Source organism: Talpa occidentalis, unplaced genomic scaffold (assembly GCF_014898055.3).
Source record: "Talpa occidentalis isolate TD23 unplaced genomic scaffold, MPIMG_talOcc4v2.1 talOcc4.4, whole genome shotgun sequence".
Lineage (NCBI taxonomy): Eukaryota > Metazoa > Chordata > Mammalia > Eulipotyphla > Talpidae > Talpa > Talpa occidentalis.
Window position 1 is genome coordinate 86,495,207 of NW_023604295.1, and position 20,552 is coordinate 86,515,758.

At 37.3% G+C, this 20,552-nt stretch overlaps 1 protein-coding gene across 1 annotated transcript in view; it reads left to right on the forward strand.

Moving 5' to 3' along the window:
* The window catches only part of ERICH6 (glutamate rich 6), a 58,600-nt gene that overhangs the window by 28,238 nt on the left and 9,810 nt on the right, over positions 1 to 20,552 (forward strand). The window contains exons 9-14 of the mRNA XM_054701117.1: positions 1,070 to 1,227; positions 1,747 to 1,817; positions 2,956 to 3,104; positions 7,861 to 7,946; positions 10,205 to 10,360; positions 12,232 to 12,460. Coding sequence (XP_054557092.1) covers positions 1,070 to 1,227; positions 1,747 to 1,817; positions 2,956 to 3,104; positions 7,861 to 7,946; positions 10,205 to 10,360; positions 12,232 to 12,460 — 849 coding nt within the window. The remainder of the gene's footprint in view (positions 1 to 1,069; positions 1,228 to 1,746; positions 1,818 to 2,955; positions 3,105 to 7,860; positions 7,947 to 10,204; positions 10,361 to 12,231; positions 12,461 to 20,552) is intronic.

The window sequence follows — 20,552 nt, forward strand, 5'->3', positions numbered from 1 at the left end:
CTACTAGTCTGGTGCTAATCAAAAAGCAGATAACAAGTGCTGGCAAGGATGTAGTGAAACTGGTAGTTTATCAGAAAGTTAAATACAGAGTTACCATATAACCCAGTAATTCCACTCTTAGGGTATACACCCAAGAGAATTGGCAACATATGTCCACCCAAATACTTATACACAAATGTGCACAGCAGCATGATTCATAGTGGCTAGAAAGTGAAAAAAGCCCAAATGCCCATCAACTGATAAATAAAAGTGATGTCTCTATACAATGGAATATTATTCACCTATATGAAATAAATGAAGTACTTGGGGCCTCTATGGTGGCATAGGCGGTTGAGTGCAGCGCTGTGAAGCTGTCTGCAGCCTCTGCAGCGTCGGTTCAATCCCCGCCGGCCTCGGAGCAACCCACATGGCGAGCAGACGTCTCCTGTCTCTCCCACTGCTCCCCTCAGCAGTGTACTTCGGTCCTTCTGCCTGTTCTCCTCCCTGCTCTGTCTCTGGTGAATTCTCTCACCCTCCCGTGCCTCTGCCTGTAACCTGGCTCTTGTATAAATAAAATCTTAAAAAAAAAAAAAAAGAAAGAAAGAAATGAAGTACTTAAACATGCTAAAATATACATGAACCTTGATATCATCAGTTAAGTGACAGAAGTCAATCACTAAGTACCACGTGTTATATGATTCCATTTATATAAACTTACAAACAGGCAAATCTATAGACACAGAAAATAAATTAGTGATTGCCAGGTGCTGAGAACAGAGGAGGTTAGGGAGTAACACTTATTGTTATTCTAAAGTTATTCTATTGTTATTCTAAAGTTGGTTTCATGTTATAAAATTGGTTCTGGTGATGATTGCACAACTCTGTGAATAAACATCAGTGAATTATACACTTTAAATTGGTGAACTGTATGGTATATGAATTATATCTCAATAAAGCTGTTAGACCAAAAATGATTATGATAGATTGCCATCCAAATCCTATTGCCATTTCTGGTTTCCCTTCTCTCTCCATCCTCCTACTAGACTTTATCTAGAACTGATGGGATGAAAATGACCACTTTGTTTTTCAGGCTGCTTGTTGTAGTTATTTCCAAAGTCTGATTGACTACATCTATGAGGAAAAACAAAATATTCAAAGCTCTAAATCTGAATTAATCTGTATTGATCCTCATGCAGCCCATGGTAGTGAAGCTGATAGACTCAAAGAAAAAGAAAAAGCCCTTCGGAGGTAACATGAGCATTTTATATTAAAACTCAAATAATTCAATCAGAGATTGTTTTGTAAAATGAACCCTATTCCTGGGCCTCCCCTGGTGGCCGCAGCCTCTGCAGCGCCAGTTCGATCCCTGGCCACCGGCGAGGGTCCCACAAAAAAAAAAAAAGAAAAAGAAAAAGAAAATAAGAACCCTGTTCCCTAATTATGTAATTTTGAAGATTTGTTCCCAAGTGAAGAAATAAAAATTGGTTAAAACAAACTAGTTCTTGGTGGATGTTACGAGATTCAGAAACTCAGTAAACTCACTGATTGAAAGTAGAAATTTACCAATCCCAAATCCTCAAAGCAATCCAGAATTTCCTTTGTTACAGAAATCTATCCACTAAGCAGACTAGAGACTGACTTGGAATGATTAAATACTGGAACAAATAATAATAGATAAAGGTAACAAATGATGCAGTTAAAACTTGTACTAAGCTTCTAGCTTTTATGCACATTCCAAATTTATGCATCATATCTTTCATTTTGTAGAAAACAGGAGCGACAAATGTCCAAGCACTATGCAATAATAAGAAATGAACAGACTAATGTATCTGAAGAAGGTGAGTCTGTCAACACTGATGTTATAGATCAGTGGTATATCCACATTTGACCAAGAGCTAACAGTGGTGTGTATCGTTACAATAATATTTAAATTTTCATTTCAGTCAATAGAGTTAAAATGACTTAAAAGATCTGGTGTTTCAGTCATTTCACTTTTGGAGTTTTTAGTCTTCATATCTTTGTTGTTATTGATTTAAATAAATTAGCGACATCTATAGAATACTTTCACAGCTGCAAAGAGCTTTTAAGTTCATTGTCTTTTTTTTTTGTTAAGTACACACCCCATTTTATTTTTAAACCAGGACATGGGAAGTCTATCCAAAACAATCAGATTCTTTTCTTCATATATCTTTCCTGTCATTGAGTTGGCCAGTATAACTGCAGTACTGATACAGTGGAGGGAGAACTAATTTTAAAATCAGGAGCACTGGATTTGTATCCTTGCTTTTCTCCTTATAGACTCTCTGATATGGGGTAAATTAATTGATCTTTCTGAGCATCAGTTTCCTCCTCTACCCCTCAGAGCTAGCTATTGAAACATACTTAGAGGGCCTCCCTGGTGGCACAAGGGGTTAAGCACTGCACTATGGAGCAATCTGCAGCCTCTGCAGCACGAGTTCGATCCCCGGCCAGCCAGGGAGCAACCCACATGGTGCAGCAGACCTCTCCTGTCTCGCACCCTGCTCCCCTCAGCAGTGTATTTCAGTCCGTCTGCCTGTTCTGTTCCCCACTCTGTCTCTGGTGAATCCTCTTACCCCCGCATCTCTGGCCTGTGCCCCAGCTCTTATATGCATAGATAGATAAATCTAGAAACGAAACGAAAAGAAAAGAAAAGAAACTTAGAGAAGAAGGTATAATTTTGTTTTTTTTTTAAAACTAAATCCCTAGTTTCTACTAAACGTAAGGGTAGAAAATTCCACTTAATAAAAAATCATTATTTTTTCTTCTTTTAACAAAGGATTAGTCTCAGTTTTTAATAAAAAAAAAGCTCTCAATTTAATGAACGCCTTCAGTTTTCTTCTATTAAAAAAAGTCTGACAAATCAATACATTTGTAATAGAATTTGAAATTTCATTTTAGAAAGATGTTTTGGAAAATCTTAAGCTTATATGTACTTTTATGTGATTCATTCCTCAGTTGATTCAAAGCACTTTAAAACAATTTCTTATCAACACTCTGTGGATATTCCAGGAAAAGAGACAATTGATGACAATGTACTTGATTTTCAACTAGAAAATAAAAATATATCCATTATTTGTTGTGATTCCAGAATAGCGTGTGGAAAGGTAATCAGCCTATAATTCATTTTTTACTTGATACTTTTAAAAAATCATTTTATACTAAAATTATAAAAATTGTCACATTGAATATAATAGTTTAGTTACTGACACATTTAATATTTGTCAAAAAGAATTGGTACAGATAGGCCTTTTAACATCTACTAGGCTTTCTAACTTTCTAATGTTTTATTATGGGATAGTTTTATTAAAGCCTTTTTAGTTTATAATGTGATAATTGTACATAAGGAAATTCGGAACCCTTCAAAAACTATTAAAAGAGGGAAATTTTTAAAAGTCTTAACCACTTCCCCCAAATCATTAATATTTTCTAAACCTGCACTGCCCAGTGTAGTTGCAACTGCTACATATAGCTATCTAAATTTAAAGTAATTTAAATTAAATGAATTTTAAAATTTTATAGTAACAGTAATTCTTCAGCCACACTAGCCACATTTCAAGAGCTATATAGCAGTGAAGTACTATGGTTATCATAGTGCAGCACAGGTACAGAGAATATTTTATGGTCATTGAAAACTATTAGTACTCTTTCAGACTTTTTTATGCATAACTTTTTGCTAAGATACTCACAATTATATATGTAATTTTTATTTCTTTTTAACTTAAGATTTTTTTCTTTTATACTGTAATTATAAAAGACATTTTGCATGACATTATATAGTTTAAATTAACATCACTCTAATATCTCTGAGGCTGTTCATATAATTTATACATCTAGCTAGTCCTGTTATTGGACATATAAGTTATTAACAGTTTCTATGCTATCATAAATAACATTGACTTGAATATCTCTGAATATAAATTTAGTTTTATGTAGTATAATTTCTCAGAAATTAAATTACTGAGACCAGGTTTGTTTCTCTTGGGTGATATACAATTTAAGGGATGGCAATAAATTAAATGCCCAATGGAATTAATCCTGCCTGGAAAAAGATCATTCATCTAGCCCTCAATTTTCTTTCAAATTCAATTACCATTACTCAGTGAAAATAATCAAGAACACCAGGAAAACGTGAGAATTGAAAACCCAGAGGATATCTAGTAAGAAAACACCTGCAAAAACTTTGGAAATTGAAGTAATCTAACCATGTTTGTGAAAATAAAAGATCAGAGTAGATATATAGAGACAACAGAAAGCTATACAGTCACACAGCAGGTTTGAAGAGAAAGAATAAACTTAGAAATGAAAAAAGAAGAAATGAAATTAAAATATTAAAGGATGAGAGTTAAAAACAGATTAGATCCAACTAAAATTAATAACCTGAAAGAAAGTAGACCTATGTATATATTCACCATGGGGACAAACAGAGAGAGTGTATAATATGAAAATGAAATTAAAGTAATGCTAAAACAGAGCCAAAGATAGTGCCAAGGTTGGGGGTGAGGGAAAGAGAAGGGAGTAAGTCACAGTCTAAAGGTTCTCATTCGTGTGTTCAATTGCAATGTTCCAGTGAGGCTCAGGATCCAACAACAATGGTGTTTATTTAACAAACGAGATCAGGAAAAGGAAAGTTTCTAAGGCCAGAAGTGGGCAGCTGTCTCACCCCAGAGAGTGTCCATGGTGCCCAGTACTACAAACAAAAGTTACTCATGTCAGATGGTCCTGTTCTGTCAATAAGGCCTAACTCACAGTGGCAGCTGGAGGTACTTACAGGTGGGGCTGAGGTGACACTGCAATGGCCCATAGCAACAGTCTGAAGGATGGGCTGGACAGCACCAGATGCTAAAACAGACAGCGATGGACTCAACAGCACCAGGAGACAGTGCTAGCGAACTAGAGAGGGCAGCTCTCAAAGCTCTCCGTGAGCGCTGCTAAATTCCATGGAGATTATCTGGCGAGTGACTCTTCAGAGATTGGCGGCTGAATGCCTCTTCTCTTTTCAGAGGATGACTGCTGAATGAAGTCAAACTGTCTTTTGCTCTGCTTTATATCCTCTTCAGGATCACCCAACCTACAAGGCTGGTTGGACCGTTTCTCCAATCCTGGCGTCTGATTGGTCTGGTTAGTACCAATCATCTTGCTTTCATTTTCACTCTGCATAATTAGCTCAAGCCCTTGACTGACAGTTGGAGACTTTGAACTTGATTGGTCCATTTATGATCCTGGAGCCAGATACAAAAGGAAAAAGTCCTGCCCCTGCCTTGACCAGCATGTACTCAGGTCAGGACTAGAGGGTTCCAAGGAGCCATAGCTGGAGCCTGCCTCTGAGAGGCCAGAAGCGCACTGCACCCATGGGGCTGGGTTTGACTATTCAGGGGGCCCTGTTGCAGAGCATGGGTCCCAGCAACTGCAGGGTGGGCTGCCCCTGGGATACAGTTTCATAATGAGAGGTCTAAAATATATTTATTCAAAATCCTAGGAGAGGGGAATATAATCAGGCAGAAGCAGTATTTGAAGAGATAATAAATGATAATTATCCAGAACTGATAGATGCGACCAATTCATAAATTGAAGAAGTCCGATGAATCACAAGCAGGATGAATTTTTTAAATTCTATATATCTACATCATAGTGAAATTCAGAAAACCAAAATCTGAAGAGCAGCAGTTGAAAAATGTTCAGTTTACACTTAAAGGAGTCAAGTTAGACTATCAAATTACCTACCAACAGCAGTGGTGGAAACTATAATATGGTGGAATAGCTTTAGTGTGCTAAAAGAAAATAGTGGTTAATCTAGAAGTGCATATTCAATTCAAACGTCTTTCAAAAAACTGTGCACCCAAAAGACATTGTCTGGCAGAAAATAAGAGGGAGGGAGAGTTTGTCACTAGTCCTCACTAAAGGAAATTCTAAAGAATGTTCTTTGGGTAGCTGGATACTCTGAGAAAGATGAAGAGCAAAGAAAGTGGTATATGGTATATATGGATAAAATTAGAAGATGGCTGATAAAACAATAATAGTAATGTTTGTGGAGTTTCAAAAAAAAACAGCATAGGATAAAAATGCATGACAAAATAGTACATGATTTGGGAAGAAGGCTAAAAGCAATTTAAGTGTTTTGAAGTCCTTGGTTTGGCAGAAGGGCAAAAACAAAGCTTAACTGCAGACAGATAAATTAAGTCTGCTAGCTGAAATTTCTAGGGTGATCAGAAAATAATGGAAGCAAAGGGTTTAACTTCAAACTAGCAAAGGTAGAACAAAAATTAAAATGACTTAAATACTCCCAAGAAGACAGGAAAGGATAAGGGGAAAGAAGACAAATAATAGAGTACAAATAGAAAACATAAAATAATGTCAGTCAGTTAAACTATGTTGTTTAGAAATGCAATTATAAAGAAAAGCAAAGAAATTATGAAATCAGATTAGTGGTTATGTCTAGAAGAAAAGGATATTGACTTTGGGATGGATTCAGGGTTTATTACAATTGTTTAATTTCATGACCTGGATGGTGATAACATAGTTACTCACTTAAGAAAATAGCATTTTAGGGCCTCCCCTGGTGGTGCAGGCAGCGCTGTGAAGCTGTCTGCAACCTCTGTAGTGCGGCCGGCAAGATACCCATATGGCACGACAGACCTCTCCTCTCTCACCCACTGCTCTCCTCAGCAGTGTGTTTTGGTCAGGCTGCCTGTTTTGTTTCTCACTCTGTCTCTGGTGAATCCTCTCACTCTTCCACACATCTGGCCTGTACCCAGGTTCTTATATGCATGAATAAATAAATCTTTGAAAAAAGAAAATAGCATTTTAACATTTATCTGAATGAATTTCACATTTCATGATTTTTTCAGTGAAATATATATTATTTTCCAAAATAAATGACATTTACATTAAAATTTAGATGGCCCAGGGTTTCTTGTATCCATTTTATTACAGAACAAGATTAGGAATAAATAGAATTAAAGTGAATCTTTAGTTTGTTGTAAAATATTGCTGAGTACAGTGTTTCTCTATTGAATATTGCATATAATACAGTTAAACTTGGGGATAAATAAGGAGTATCTCCCTGTATTTTTTTCTTCATCTTCCCATCCTCCACTAATATTTTGCCAAAATGAACTTCAACAGGAGTTTAAAGTCAGGTTTATTCAAGTATAATTTATATATAGTAAAGTTCAGGTTTTTTAGATGTATGGTTTTATGCATTTTGACAAAGTTATGTAACCGCTTGACAATCAAGATCTAGAATATTCACATAGCACTAGGGTTGCTTTTTATCTTGTTTTGTTTATATAGTAATATTGTATAAAGTAAAAACAACAAACAGTTCCTTCAAACAAGTATGTAATATGAGAGTTCTGCTGGAAAATTTTTTCAAGTTATCTGCATAGGCTAGGTAGTGACAATCTTTAATGATTCCAAAGGATTACTGTTTCTCCAAAGCAGTAACAAAAACTTTATTTATTTTATTTTTTTTTTTTAAAGATTTATTTATTTATTTATACAAGCACTGGGTACAGTCAGAAGCACCAGAGGGTGAGAGGATTCACCAGAGCTAGAGCAGGGAACAGAACAGTTAGACTGACGAAATACACTGCTGAGGGGAGCAGTGGGCACACAGGAGAGGTCTGTCACGCCATGTGGGACCCTCGACGGTGGCCGGGGATCAAACCGGGCATTGCAGAGGCTGCAGGCAGCTTCTCAGCCCAGTGCTCAACCACTGCACCACTAGGGGAGGCCCAACAAAAACTTTAATTAAGAAATGTTTTGTCTCACTGTTTAGCAAGCAAAGGATTTCCTTTGTTGTCATACTTGATATAGGTATCCGATGCAGTTAAGTGTCCTTTTATTTTCTGCGGTGTATAGATCATGAGGAATGAACTCTTCGAGAAGCACTATAAAAATGGGAGCAAGTTTCTAACATCATTTCCAGATGGGACAACACAAATATTGTATCCTTTCAATGAGTTAATTTTAATAACTTTATCCTATCAGAAAAATAAAAATAACCAAGAAAAAAATATTACCCCAAATCCTGCCTCAGAAAAAAAAGTTCACATCTTTTAATATATTTTGTCCTACACCTTTTTCATTGAGCTTATACATATAGTCCTTTAAGTCAGTTCTTCATCTAGTTATTCATATTTTACAACTCGCTAGCTTTACGTAATAATTTTATATAATAATTTTTGAGTATAAAATACGCAATAAATGTAAGAAAGTAACAGCATTTTAAAATCATGTAAATATTTAATTTATAGGGATGTACTATAATTCATCTAATGGATTCTCCTCCTTATTAAACAAAGATAGTTTTATATTTTTGTTTGCTCTATACTGTATACAACAGCTAAATGAACAGCTTTGTGCATTCTTTGCTTTCCATGCTTATCATTTATTTCCTTGAATTCAATATCTAGAGATAGAAATTCTAGATAAGAAATTATGGATATTTTAATTGCTTTGTTTTGTCCTTCCCTCAGGAATCTGCTCAAGTTTACACATCCATGAGCAGGATGTTATTTTTTTAATATAAAAATTTAGTATGCATTTTATGGAACAATAAGTTATTGATTACTTGAATTTTTGCCTAATGGCTAAGCTATTTGTTATTTTAACATAAAGTTCATTTAATATCTCATGGGAAGGTTAAAGAAAAACCAAATAACGTTGAAAGGACTTTTTGTGAAATGAAGGCTTCACTTTATGTGAGAAAGTCATTTTTTAATCAGTTTCCTGTTTAATCAAATCCCAATAACAAACTAGAAAAATTACTTTCATGGCATAGGAAGTATAGTGAAGTGTTGGTTTCCTACATCCAATGAGAAAGAGTATAGATTTTATTTTAATTATATCAATACATTTTAAATAACTTCTCCAACTTTTGTTATTCGTTATTATTTCATGTCCTGACTTTAATCTTTCTTAATTCTCTTAATGTCTGTAACTGATTTTCAAAATGATTCAGAATTAGAATCATTAGAGTTTATTCCTTTCTCTCTGGACTTCTGATTAGTGTTGGTTAAGACTGAGTGTTGACAGAGAGTTATGCTCAATATATATTAATTTTTGATGGCACTAAATGGCTTTATTTTCATTTTCAGAATTTCCATTTCTAGTATATGGAAATGCAGTTTATGTGCATATATTGATCTTGTAACCCATAACTCTGCCACACTCATTTTTCAGTTTTAATATAGCCTCTGTGATTGAATTGCTTAGGATTTTCTCCATACAAAAGCATGCCATCTGTAAATAGAGATATTTTCCCATCTTCCATTTTATTTCTTTTCATTAAATTTCCCTCATCAGGGGGTGGGGGAAAGCAAATATTGTTTAAAAAAATTTTTTTTAATTATGTATTGTAAAAAAAAAAAATTTCCCTCACTAGAACCTCCAGTGTAATGTTGAACAGAAGTGGTGAGATTGGAGAGCTTTTTCTTATCTTAGTGGAAAAGCAACCATCTTTCACCATTAGTATGATTTTAACTGTGGATTTTTTGTTTATCAGGTTGTGGAGGTTCCCTGAATCTCATCATGAAAGGTTCTGGGGTTTTTCAAATGCTTTTTCAGTGTCTATTGAGATGTTCTTGCTTTTTTTTTTTTCCTGTTTATTCTAATAATACATTATATTTCATTAATTGATTTTTCAGATCTTAAACCAAACTTGAACTCCTGGGATAAACTCCACTTTATCATGAATATAGAATCCTTTTCTTTTTTCTTTTTTTTAAGATTGATTTATTTATATAAGAAATGGGGTATGGCCAGAGGCCGGGAGGGTGAGAGAATTCACCAGAGACAGAGCCGGGAGCAGAACAGGCAGATGATCAAAAACACTGCTGAGGGGAGCAGCAGGAGAGACAGGAGAGGTCTCTGCTGTGTCATGTGGGTATCTCCCTGGCCAGCCGGGAATAGAACCCGTGTTGGCAGAGTCTGTGGACAGCTTCATAGCGCTGCGCTCAACCCACTGCGCCACCAGGGAGGCCCAGAATCCTTTTCATATGTTGCTAGATTTCATTTGCTAGTATTTTTAGAGGATTTTCGTGTCTCTAAATATATTTTGTGCCACATAAAAAGCATAAAATCCTTTGTAATAGATTCCATTTTCAAAATGCTTTATCGTTTCAAAGTACTCCCTCATAAATCAAATATACCCAGAATAGAGAAGGACCATTAGAATAATTCAGATGACCTTATCTAATCTCAGTTACCCATCTGGAAATCTAGCTATCATTCGAGTGCCCAACAAGATAAGTGGTTTCACTTGTGTTATCCAAGAAGACACACCCACAAGCCCTGCAATTCTCGCAGTGCTTAATTCTTCTGGCAGAAGTTCCTGCTATCATCCAAATGGAAATGTCTGGTAAGCTTCTAGGGTCCCCCTGCTGCCACTTTGGTTTTGGAATTCTGTGATAAAAATGACATAATTGTTCTATAAATAGTAAGAAAATATGAACTATATAATTTCAATATAGAAAAAAATTCTAAGTAAATTATATGGTCTTCCTAAAGATAAGGGGTATGAATCCATGTGGCCTCTAGAAACCTGAAAATGTCATACTTTTTCATCTATAGAAATTTTTCCGATAGCTACTATACTGTGTTGTTATTTTTGATATATTCCTATTAATCTTCCTATCAACAATTACAAAAAAATAAAATCTTTAGAGAAATTAAGATCATGATCTCATTTTGATCTACAAGCTCGTAATCTCTATTACTTGATGTTATTTCACTTAACCTAAGAGTGAAATTTTGTTTCTAATTTCAAATACAATTTGAACTTTTTGAGCTATCTCAGAGTTATTCTCCCCCTTTAAATGTTTACAAGTGTAATAATCTCATCTTGAGAAACTCTGTCAATACTTGACAAAGTTTGGAGACTTTTCCAATCATGAGAAAAATAGGACACAGGGAGCTATTTGCTTTTTTTAATACAAAGCACTAGTAAATCCCTTACCATAATGTATATTGGAGAATTTCTACTTATTCTTCAGGATTCAATAGTAAATCTGTTTTACATTAGGTGGGCACTATTTTAATTTGCCCTTGCCTGTGAAGTCTCATGAACCACCAACTGAACTCCTGGACCCTCTAACATAACTCTTTAATTCTCTTATATTTTCTCCTTGTTGCCTTATGGGGAGAAGTGAAGCGACTTGAAAGCACACCCTGAATCTTTATCACTACATAATATGTTGTATAAACTCAAAGCATGTTTATTTTTCTAAATCACTAGTTTATCTAGATAATTTTAATCAAATATTATTTTACCCACATCTCAAGATAAAACTAAATCAGCCCTTCACAGATGCAATAAGATAATCAGCTCAAGTTTCCATTTGTACTTTGCTATTAAATTAGTACTTCTAGTCAACACTGGGGAAATAAAACTGTGGAAAGCCCTCAAAGAAAATTCATTGAATTCTTTTAAAAATGACTCATTATAAAATTAATCCAACTTTCTAAGTACCCAAAACTCTGCATATTCTCTCTCCTTAAGAAGGGGATGGTGATCCAACAGGGAAGAAGGTGAGAAAACAGGAGATAATTAAGTAACAATCATCAGTGTAACAGATTGAGGCGGTGCAAGACTAAATTTTTATGCAATGTAGTAAAATGTGGCACTGGCAATACTAAGAGATTGGGCTGTCTGAGTTCCACCTTCTGCTCTGTCACAGTGCTCTTCTCCTTTACAGAGATGTCAAAAATCTTCCCTGGGCCTCTACTGCTCATCCAACCCCTAATGAGAAGCCTCCTGGAGGGACTTCTGCCTACAAGTTGCTGGGTACTATTAGAAGAAAGCACTCTTGTGTTGAGACAAATTTGCCTTCTCCCGAATTCATACCCATTAGTCTTCATTTTAACATGGGAAAAAATCTAAGCCCTGGTCTTCTCCCTATTTTTAAGCATAGCCCGCTCACCTGCATCTCCTTCTCAAACTAAATCTTACTTACTTTCTCGCTTTCTTCCCTGCATATAATTTTCCAGACACCTTTACCATACTAGTTTCATCATATGGACCCTTTTTTTATTATTAGGTCTTGAATTGTACCCAGTACTTTAAGTTAATATAGAATTCAGTCATTCCTAATGTTACCTGAGGTTTCCTACCAGTCATGTACTATTGGTTAACATAAATTGTTACTCCCCTTGCTTAACAAGTAGCAGGGCTTATTTTGGCATTGAAATCTAATGTTACTATTTGTAATTTCTAATTTCCTTTCTGCCCAGGGTATACATCAATATCTTGGGAGGTCAATATTCAGACCAAGCTGGCAACAGGATAAGGGCTTGGAATTGGTCAAGTTCTGTTGCATCCTTACCTTTTGTTTCATTTAAGCCTGTCTTTCTGGCTTTAAACCATTATGTTGGAGTTCGAATCCTAGAACAAGACAAGATTTCAATTACTTTTCTAGCAATGGGCCAACAGGCAAGAATCAGTGTTGGAACCAAAGTGAAGGTAGGTACATTTTTAAAAACAGTTGAAAGCATTTAGAATAAGAAGTAACAATGTTTTTGGTGCTATTACTTATATATACTTGTATGCAATGTATCATCCACTAAAAATTTTGGAATGCAGTAAAAAAGTTTCGTATGGAATTAAGGCAACCTTACTAATTGCTTCTAGTTCCTTTTATTTCAGAGCTGAATTCAAGTATCATTTACTGAGTGTTCACCCTATGACTTAGTGTGCTGCTGCTTTGGGGTTTAGTTTCAGGATTTGTATTTTTTTCTTTTTCTCTATGCTAGAATAGAAAGCCCTTAGCTGTCTGAGCTGGGGTGCCTGGGTGCATACTGAAGGTAGACAAAACCAAACCCCTGCTCCAGGCCCACGTGGCTGCATATCTTCCCCCTTAGTAACTCTTCCCTCCTTCAGGAAGTCAAGAGTCATGGCACATTCATGGCATGATGGCATTTGTAATCCTCACCTCATTGGCATGGAGGGGGGGTATGAGTCCATAAAACATCACTGGGTGGAGTCCATTCAGGACATATTGTTCCCCCAATGATTTCCTCCTTTCAGATTTTGCCACTATTTCTATAGCAATGAAGTTCAAATGTGTGGGTGCTGGGATACAGCCTCAGATAGCAGTCTTTTCCAGCATTAAAAGGGATCATGCTCTGCGAAATAAATCAGAAAGAGAAAAAAAAATACCAGATGATCTCACTCATAGCAGGAATTTAGAAAACCTAAATAAGGGACTGGGAAAAAGACTAATTATAATAAAGTAAAAATCAAAATCAACAAGCAACTGTAAACTAGATTCACATTACGGGGGAGGGGGGCGGCGGGAAGGGGAAGGAGGGATTAGGGTCAAAACAAGGGGGGTGGGAATTGTATGGGGACTATAACCAAGATGAAAATGCATACATTGGGCAAAAATGAAAAATGATGTAAAAAAATATATAAAATAAAAAAAAAAATTCCAAACTTAAAAAAAAGAGAAAGACAACCATCAGTCACTAGGCATTGTCCATTTATAGCCAGTGTGCAAAGTCCTCCATTTCTGGAAAATAGTTCAAGGCAAAATGAAAAATATATATATATATTTATTTATATATAAATAAATAATATATATATATATATATATAAAGACCTTAATCAAACAAAATGGCAAGTAATGGCAGAAAGGAAAAAATCCTCAGAAAAAGAAAAAAATAAGATGAATCTTAAAATTGCTTCTGCATGTTTAAAATCCCTTTCTCTCCATCTTCATCCCAACTCTATCCAATAGCAGAGCAAAATACTATTACAAACTAAAACTGCTTCCAACCCATTTTACCTACTTTTGTATAAAGTCACAGGGCAGAATAACCAAGCAGCAACTTAGTTGGCTTTGTTGGAATACTCCCTATGTGATTTGAGTGACCTCTCAATTCCAGTCTGTACAGGCTGCAGAAGAAGGCCACAGTCTTACCAGACTCCACCCAGGATTTCCTTTTCTTGAGGAAGAGGTCTCTTTCTCCTAGGGTTTTCCAGTCCTGCCAATGGAGGCAAGCCTTTGTTAGAGTTTTGGAACCCTACAAGTGAAGTAATACATTATCCTCTTGATGGCTTAGCTCAAATTTAACTTCTGAAAGAATTTCAATCAAAGCCACATGTTTCCAATTCTCTAGTTCAAGGAGACAAAATTCCCTATTGAAATTATGCAAAAATAGACCATTGCAATGAGTAATAAAAATTATTACCATTTTTTTCATACTATGATGGCATCAAGGAGAGAGAAAATGCAAATCCAATTTAGTTCTGCTTACAAAAATGTAACATTGCTGCAGATCCTAGTCAGTCAAAATAAGAAATTTTCCTCGAGTCACAAGAAAAACAATACCAAAAGTAACCTGTATTATGTCAAAGAAAAGTTTATCAAAACTCATGTCTATTACCAATAGTCCATTCAGTTCTTTGTAGGAAATTCTCACTGTCAGGTTCCATCAGCTGGAATGAGTTGAGGTCTTTCTCCATTAATTTCTTTGCAAGCAGTTTCTACAGATGTCAAACTTTGAAATAACCAAAATTAAATCTGATACCATAATAGATAAGGAAATTTGTTCAACATTATAACAATATTATAGAACAAAAAACTAAATTGATAAAATTTACATACCAGACACCTAAAATGTTTTGTATAAATTTTAGAAGAGTAATGTTCATATATATATATATATGAGACACTGCTTCCTTTCCAGTTCCAACTTACCAATAAATACCAAATAGCTCAAATTTATCTAATGCCTTTCCCATAAGGAATGGGAGAAATTTTATGGAGTGGAGTTCTACTGAGGTTCCATAAAATTTCCTCTGATCAATCAAATGAAAGACAACCAAATTTTTTCTTCAAATTAGATTTCTGGGAAGTTTTGTCATAAATATTAAAAAACAACAACAGCAAAAAAAAAAAATTCAATTTCTAGGAAATTTCCAGAAAAGCTCAGTAGTGCAATGTTTACAGTCAAACCATAACCTTTTATTTAGGTCTCATGACTGGAGTCCTTTCTTTAAAAAAAAAAAAAAACTTAAATTCTTCCAACTCCCATTTTGCCTCACAAAAGGGCATTACAGACCCAACATCAATCCCCCATATAGGAGAGAAAAGAAATTATAACCAATACAACCTTATAAACACATATTTCAAAACAACCTTTTAGTCTACCAATTAGTTCCTATTATCCATTCAATTACAAATTATTTCCTTTTAGTCAAAAGAAATCCCAAATTATGTCTCCAGAAATACTTGTACCAGTTTCCATTATGTCTCCTAGCTCAAAAAGTCTATGGCCACATCTATACCAATTTTACAACCTCTAAAGGACAAGACAATTAGACACAAAGGGGAAGACAAACAGACATACAACATATAGACACAGGCAGTTCTCATATTTATCATTATCCCATAAGGAATATCTTATTCTACTGCAAACTCGCTAATAGGGTCCCCCCCACCAAAAAAAAAAAAAAAAAAAAAAAAGGCCAAAAAAGTAAAAGTTGAAAAAAATCAAAAGTTAAAAAATACCAGTCAAGACAAGGTCTTTCCATGTAATCAATACTAAGTTATTTAAAAACGGAGTGTTGCCAACAGAAGTTGCATGGTTCCAGATGCCATTTCACATACCTTAAGCTTTGAAAGGAAAACTTTAGTTAAAGCAACTACCACCTTCATGATCTCAAGGTTTTCTAGGAAGTGAATCCTGGGGTATCCTGCTACTGTAGCTGAAAGAATAGGAAAAAAATTATTTAACTTTTTGGATTTTTTCTTGAACAAATATCTCAGCTCCTCAATGGGTTCACAAGACCAGTGGGTGTTGGTCTCTGAGTCAGCACCTTCTGGGGCTTTCTTAACTCTGGAATCAGGTACCCAGGACTTCGTGCCTGCAAGTTTTAAAAAAGTGTGAGTAGTTAGTAAATTGTCATGCTTACCCCACCATTTATCTGACAGTTGGACTTGGGCATCTCCACTCTGCCAGGTCTAGAACAAGTCCTGATCTCCAGGTCTGAAAGGATGCAATGGTTCATCCATAGGCATAGAGATTCTAGAATATGCCAAGTTGTGAGTTACTGCCCAAATCTCCTGGATATGTTTTACATATTATTTGATCCTGCAATCTTGTTCTATTTCGGGTGTAACATTCAGAACTGAGGCTTGAAAGGATCTCCCAAACACAATTTCAAAAGCATTGAGTTGTAGCCTACTTCTAGGTGCCACTCTTATCCAAAGGTGGGCAATGGACAATATCTGATCCCTACACAGGTGTGTCTCTTGGCATAGTTTTGTCAAAGTCTTCTTCAGGGTATCATTCATTTTTTTGGTTTGTCCAGAATATTGTGGTCTCCATGAAGCATGTAGTTTTCAAATAATCTGTAAGGGATTATTTACTGTCTGAGTGACTTCAGAGACAAATGCAGGTCCATTGTCACTCTGAGTAGAGTTAGGCAGTCCAAAGTGAGGTGTTAACTCCTTTAACGGCTGTTTAGCGACCTCTGAAACTATTTCTGTCTTGGTGGGCAACACTTCCACCTATCCTGTTAAGGTGTGCACAAAAAAATGAGTATATATTTATGGTTGCAGTAGTTCTAGACATTTGAGTAAAGTCTACTTGCCAGTCCTCAAGAGGACACTTACCCTGATATTGAACCCCATTGGCATTAGGGTACAAGTCAGTCTTGAGGTTATTCTTGGCACATATTTGGCAATGTTGGGTGATTTGTTGAGCTATTCTGTGCAAATATGGACCCTTTAAATATGGGTGCACAGACTCTAGTGAGGTATCTCTCCCATAGTGGATTCGATTCCCCTATGTAGATGTTTCAACACTAGATGCACTAGGGCCTCTGGGAGGAGTACCATCCTAAGAGCAGGTGGAGTCAAAATTAGTAAATCCCCATTTACTAGCGCTCTCTTCATCTCGTTCAGTATATTCAGGAACATACCAAATTAGGTCCACGAGAGGGGTGAGTGCACCTTGGAGAACAGGTTAACAGGCAGTGGCCTGAGCTACACAATCAGCTGTTTTATTGCCCTTTGCAACTTCAGACCCATCCCTTGGATGGCCAGGACAATGCATCCCTGTGATGGCTGATGGAAAGCTACTGCATTCAACATGGCCAAGATTAGTGCTTAACATCTTTGTTGCTGGCCTTAAGAAGTCCCCTCTCTTTCCAAATGGCTCCATGCATGTGGGTAATCATAAAAGTGCCCTTCAAGTCAGTAAATACATTGGCCCCCTTACCTTTAGAGATTTCCAGGGCTCAGCCATCCATGCTGATGTTCCTGCTGGAAGGGTCTTGGCTTCTATGGTGTCCTGAAGTGTTACCACAGCATTTCCTGAACATTGATGTCCTTGTTTCACGGAACTGCTGCCATTATAACTAGCTCCCGCTCTGGATCCGGCAGGAACTGGTCAATCAAATCTGGTTGGCTGATAATACACTTTCAGTGGTTTCCAAACAGTTATGGATTACGTTTCATCATTAAGTCCTTCTACATTGCTTGGAAGCAGTGTAGCTCGATTTACAGAATTAGTAATTTGCAACTTCATATTAGGATTATCTAATATACTTGCTTAATATTTCCCCATTTGCACAGAGTCAACCAAAATCCACATTTCTGCTCTAACAGTGTTAAAACCTGATGTGGCTCATACACAATGATGGGCTATCTAAAATTAATTTCTCTGCCCCCTGTAGACGGCCACAAGTGGCAGCTACCATACCTGGAGGCCATCCCTCAGTGGTGTGGTCCAGTTGTTCGGACAGATATGCAATGGGCAGCATTTCTGGTCCTAACAATTGGACTGTCATTCCCAGGCGTACTCCCTGTCTCTCATGCAGAGTGTGAATAGCTTCCTGAGGTCTGGTAACCCTAACACTGGTACTGAAATCAGATTTTCCTTTATTTCATCAAAAGCTCTTTGACATTCTAGAATCCAAGACAAAGGTTTGGAGTCCAGGCCTTTGAGAATGTCATAGAAGGGTTTGCTATTAATCCAAACTTAGGATCCAAATACTATAAAACCCAGCCAAAAAGCCACATAATTTGCCTTCGGTTGCTGGGGAGTATAAGGGCTCAAATTATCTGGTGCCCCTCTGCCTGTCCACTAACAGATCAACTTGAATTTAGCCAGTACCATTGAGGCTAAATGTTCTTCCAAAGTTGGTCCTGAGGCACAAACTGGAAATACCTCAAGAAAGACTGTCCTTATAGATCTATTCATCTTCTTGCAGCTTCAAGGAAACAACCTTGACTCAGCAAAGGCTGTGAGGAAGTAAGGGGCTTGGGAGGAAAGATCTAGGCAGAGTCTTGGAGAAGTTAATGTGGAATAGCCTCCTGGAAGGAGGAGCTAGTTTTGGAAGAAGGAAAGGAGTTTTAGTCTTCCTGTTCTCCCTGAAAACCCAGCTCAGGTGCTGCATTCTCAGAGAAAGACGGCTCTCCCAGCCCCAGGCTCGCACTCATCATGCTCTCCCCTACTGGGTACTTTCCAGGGAAGGGAGAGTGTTTGCACCAGCTTTGTGCTCCCTTCACTATGTGCTGGTTAAACTACTTGAATAAATTGTAAATATTTAAAAGTATCCAAATTCTGTTTGGCCTGGTCTGGCCTAGTCTTTCAGATCTGAAAGCATTTCAGCTCATTCCTCATCCAGATTAGAGTAACACCACAGGCCCGGTTCACAGATAACTAGTCAAGAGGGGATCCAACCCCCAGGCAGTACTTGTACTCACTTAGTCCCACCTCCTGGGTTCTGCGGTCACCATTTCTGCTACTGGACCCTGAACTTTCCTTCTCTTTCTCTTAACTGAAAAGCTGCCACATCCTGAGGAGATTCCAGTTCTCCGGTACCTGAGCAGGGATGACCTTCTTCTGTTGGCCATTTTAATAAAGATTCGGAGATTGTTTCATAAACTCGAAGGATGTGTGAATTTTCCCTCCAGTCATATTTGGGAAAAATTAAAGCAACCTTCCTACCTTTCTTCACTTTCTCTAAAACTAATAGCCCTTTGTCACAATTCTGGTGTAGAACAAGATACAATAACAACAATAATAGCTAAAATAAATGAAAATATTTAAGAATGATGGTGCTAATGTTGTTTTGTTGAGTTTGGAGTGGAAAGGGTGTGCAAGATTTCAGGAAACGTGCACACAGTGATTAGGAAATGCAAGAAAATATGCTTTCTGTAAGTTTGGAACACATCCTACGTCATCACTGGTTTCCATTCTTGGTATGAAAAGTAATCATTAACTCACTTTTGTAATATTGGAGAATGAGCAAAAAAAAAAATGACATCAATCAGAGTTCTATCAGGAAAACAGAAAGCAGGAAAGAATTAGATGCTTTCAAAACCATCCCAAAAGCTGGAGAAGTGAAGGTCAAGAAATCCCATTGCTGTCTCTCAGGAACTTCAGAAGTGAAAGAATCCCAAGAAGCCCTGATAATAACACCCTTGTAAAGCACTGAGTCTCACTTTAGGGTTTAAGAATACCAGGAAAATGCCATCTTGTGTTTACCCCACTCCTGCCAGCGGCAATGATGGCTGCCATGAGCCTCAGGCAGGGGCCTCTCAGTAGCAAATAATGCAGGTGCCACTTGCAAAAGAACATGGAATTTACATATTCCCCGTTGATACAGGGGAAAAGGAGGGATGTTGCTGGATATGTAACAAAAGCCCAGCACAGTATCTTCTGCTCAATGATAAAGTTGCTTCTGGGCAGAAAGCAGAATTGACAGCTGGAAGTTGAGAACCTTAAATACATCCTTAAAGTCTCCAGCTTACCTCTTCTGAGTGCCTAGACTTCTCAGTTCCTTTTTTGGGAGTAGAAGAGCGGTGTTGAGCCCTGGTGCTGCTTTCCAAAGGTGATGTTCATGTGCATGAGAGAGGGTAAGCCTTGCCACCATTCTCCACTAGCAGGAAGTACTAAATCACACTTTTCCTAAGAGCCAACTGTGAAAGAGTAAGGAACAATGGGAGGGAAATGAGCACTTGGGCATGGGGAAGTCTGAGAGCTGAACAGGGTTCTTGGTATTAATTGATTCACCATCTTTTTTTTGGTTAACTTTTAGTTAATTTACTCTTCAGGACTTGTGCTAATGCAGAGAATTTTATTTTATTTTCTCATTTTCACGCTTGGTAATCTCCACTGTTTGTAAAAAAGAGATTCATAGAGGGCCTCCTCGGTGGCACAGCGGGTTGAGTGCAGCACTGTGAAGCTGTCTGCAGCCTCTGCAGCGAGAGTTCAATTCCCAGCCAGCCAGGGTGATTCCCACATGGTGCAGCAGACCTCTCCTGTCTTGCCCACTGCTCCCCTCAGCAGTGTATTTTGGTCTGTCTGCCTGTTCTGCTCCCCACTCTGTCTCTGGTGAATCCTCTCACCCTCCTGCGCCTCTGGCCTGTACCCCAGCTCTTGTATAAAAATAAATCTTTAGGGGCCTCCCCGGTGGCGCAGCGGTTGAACGCTGGGTTGCGAAGCTGCCCGCGGCCTCTGCGGCGCCAGTTCGATCCCCGGCTGCTCCCCGGCCACCGGAGGAGAATCCCACATGGCGCGCAGACCTCTCCTGCCGC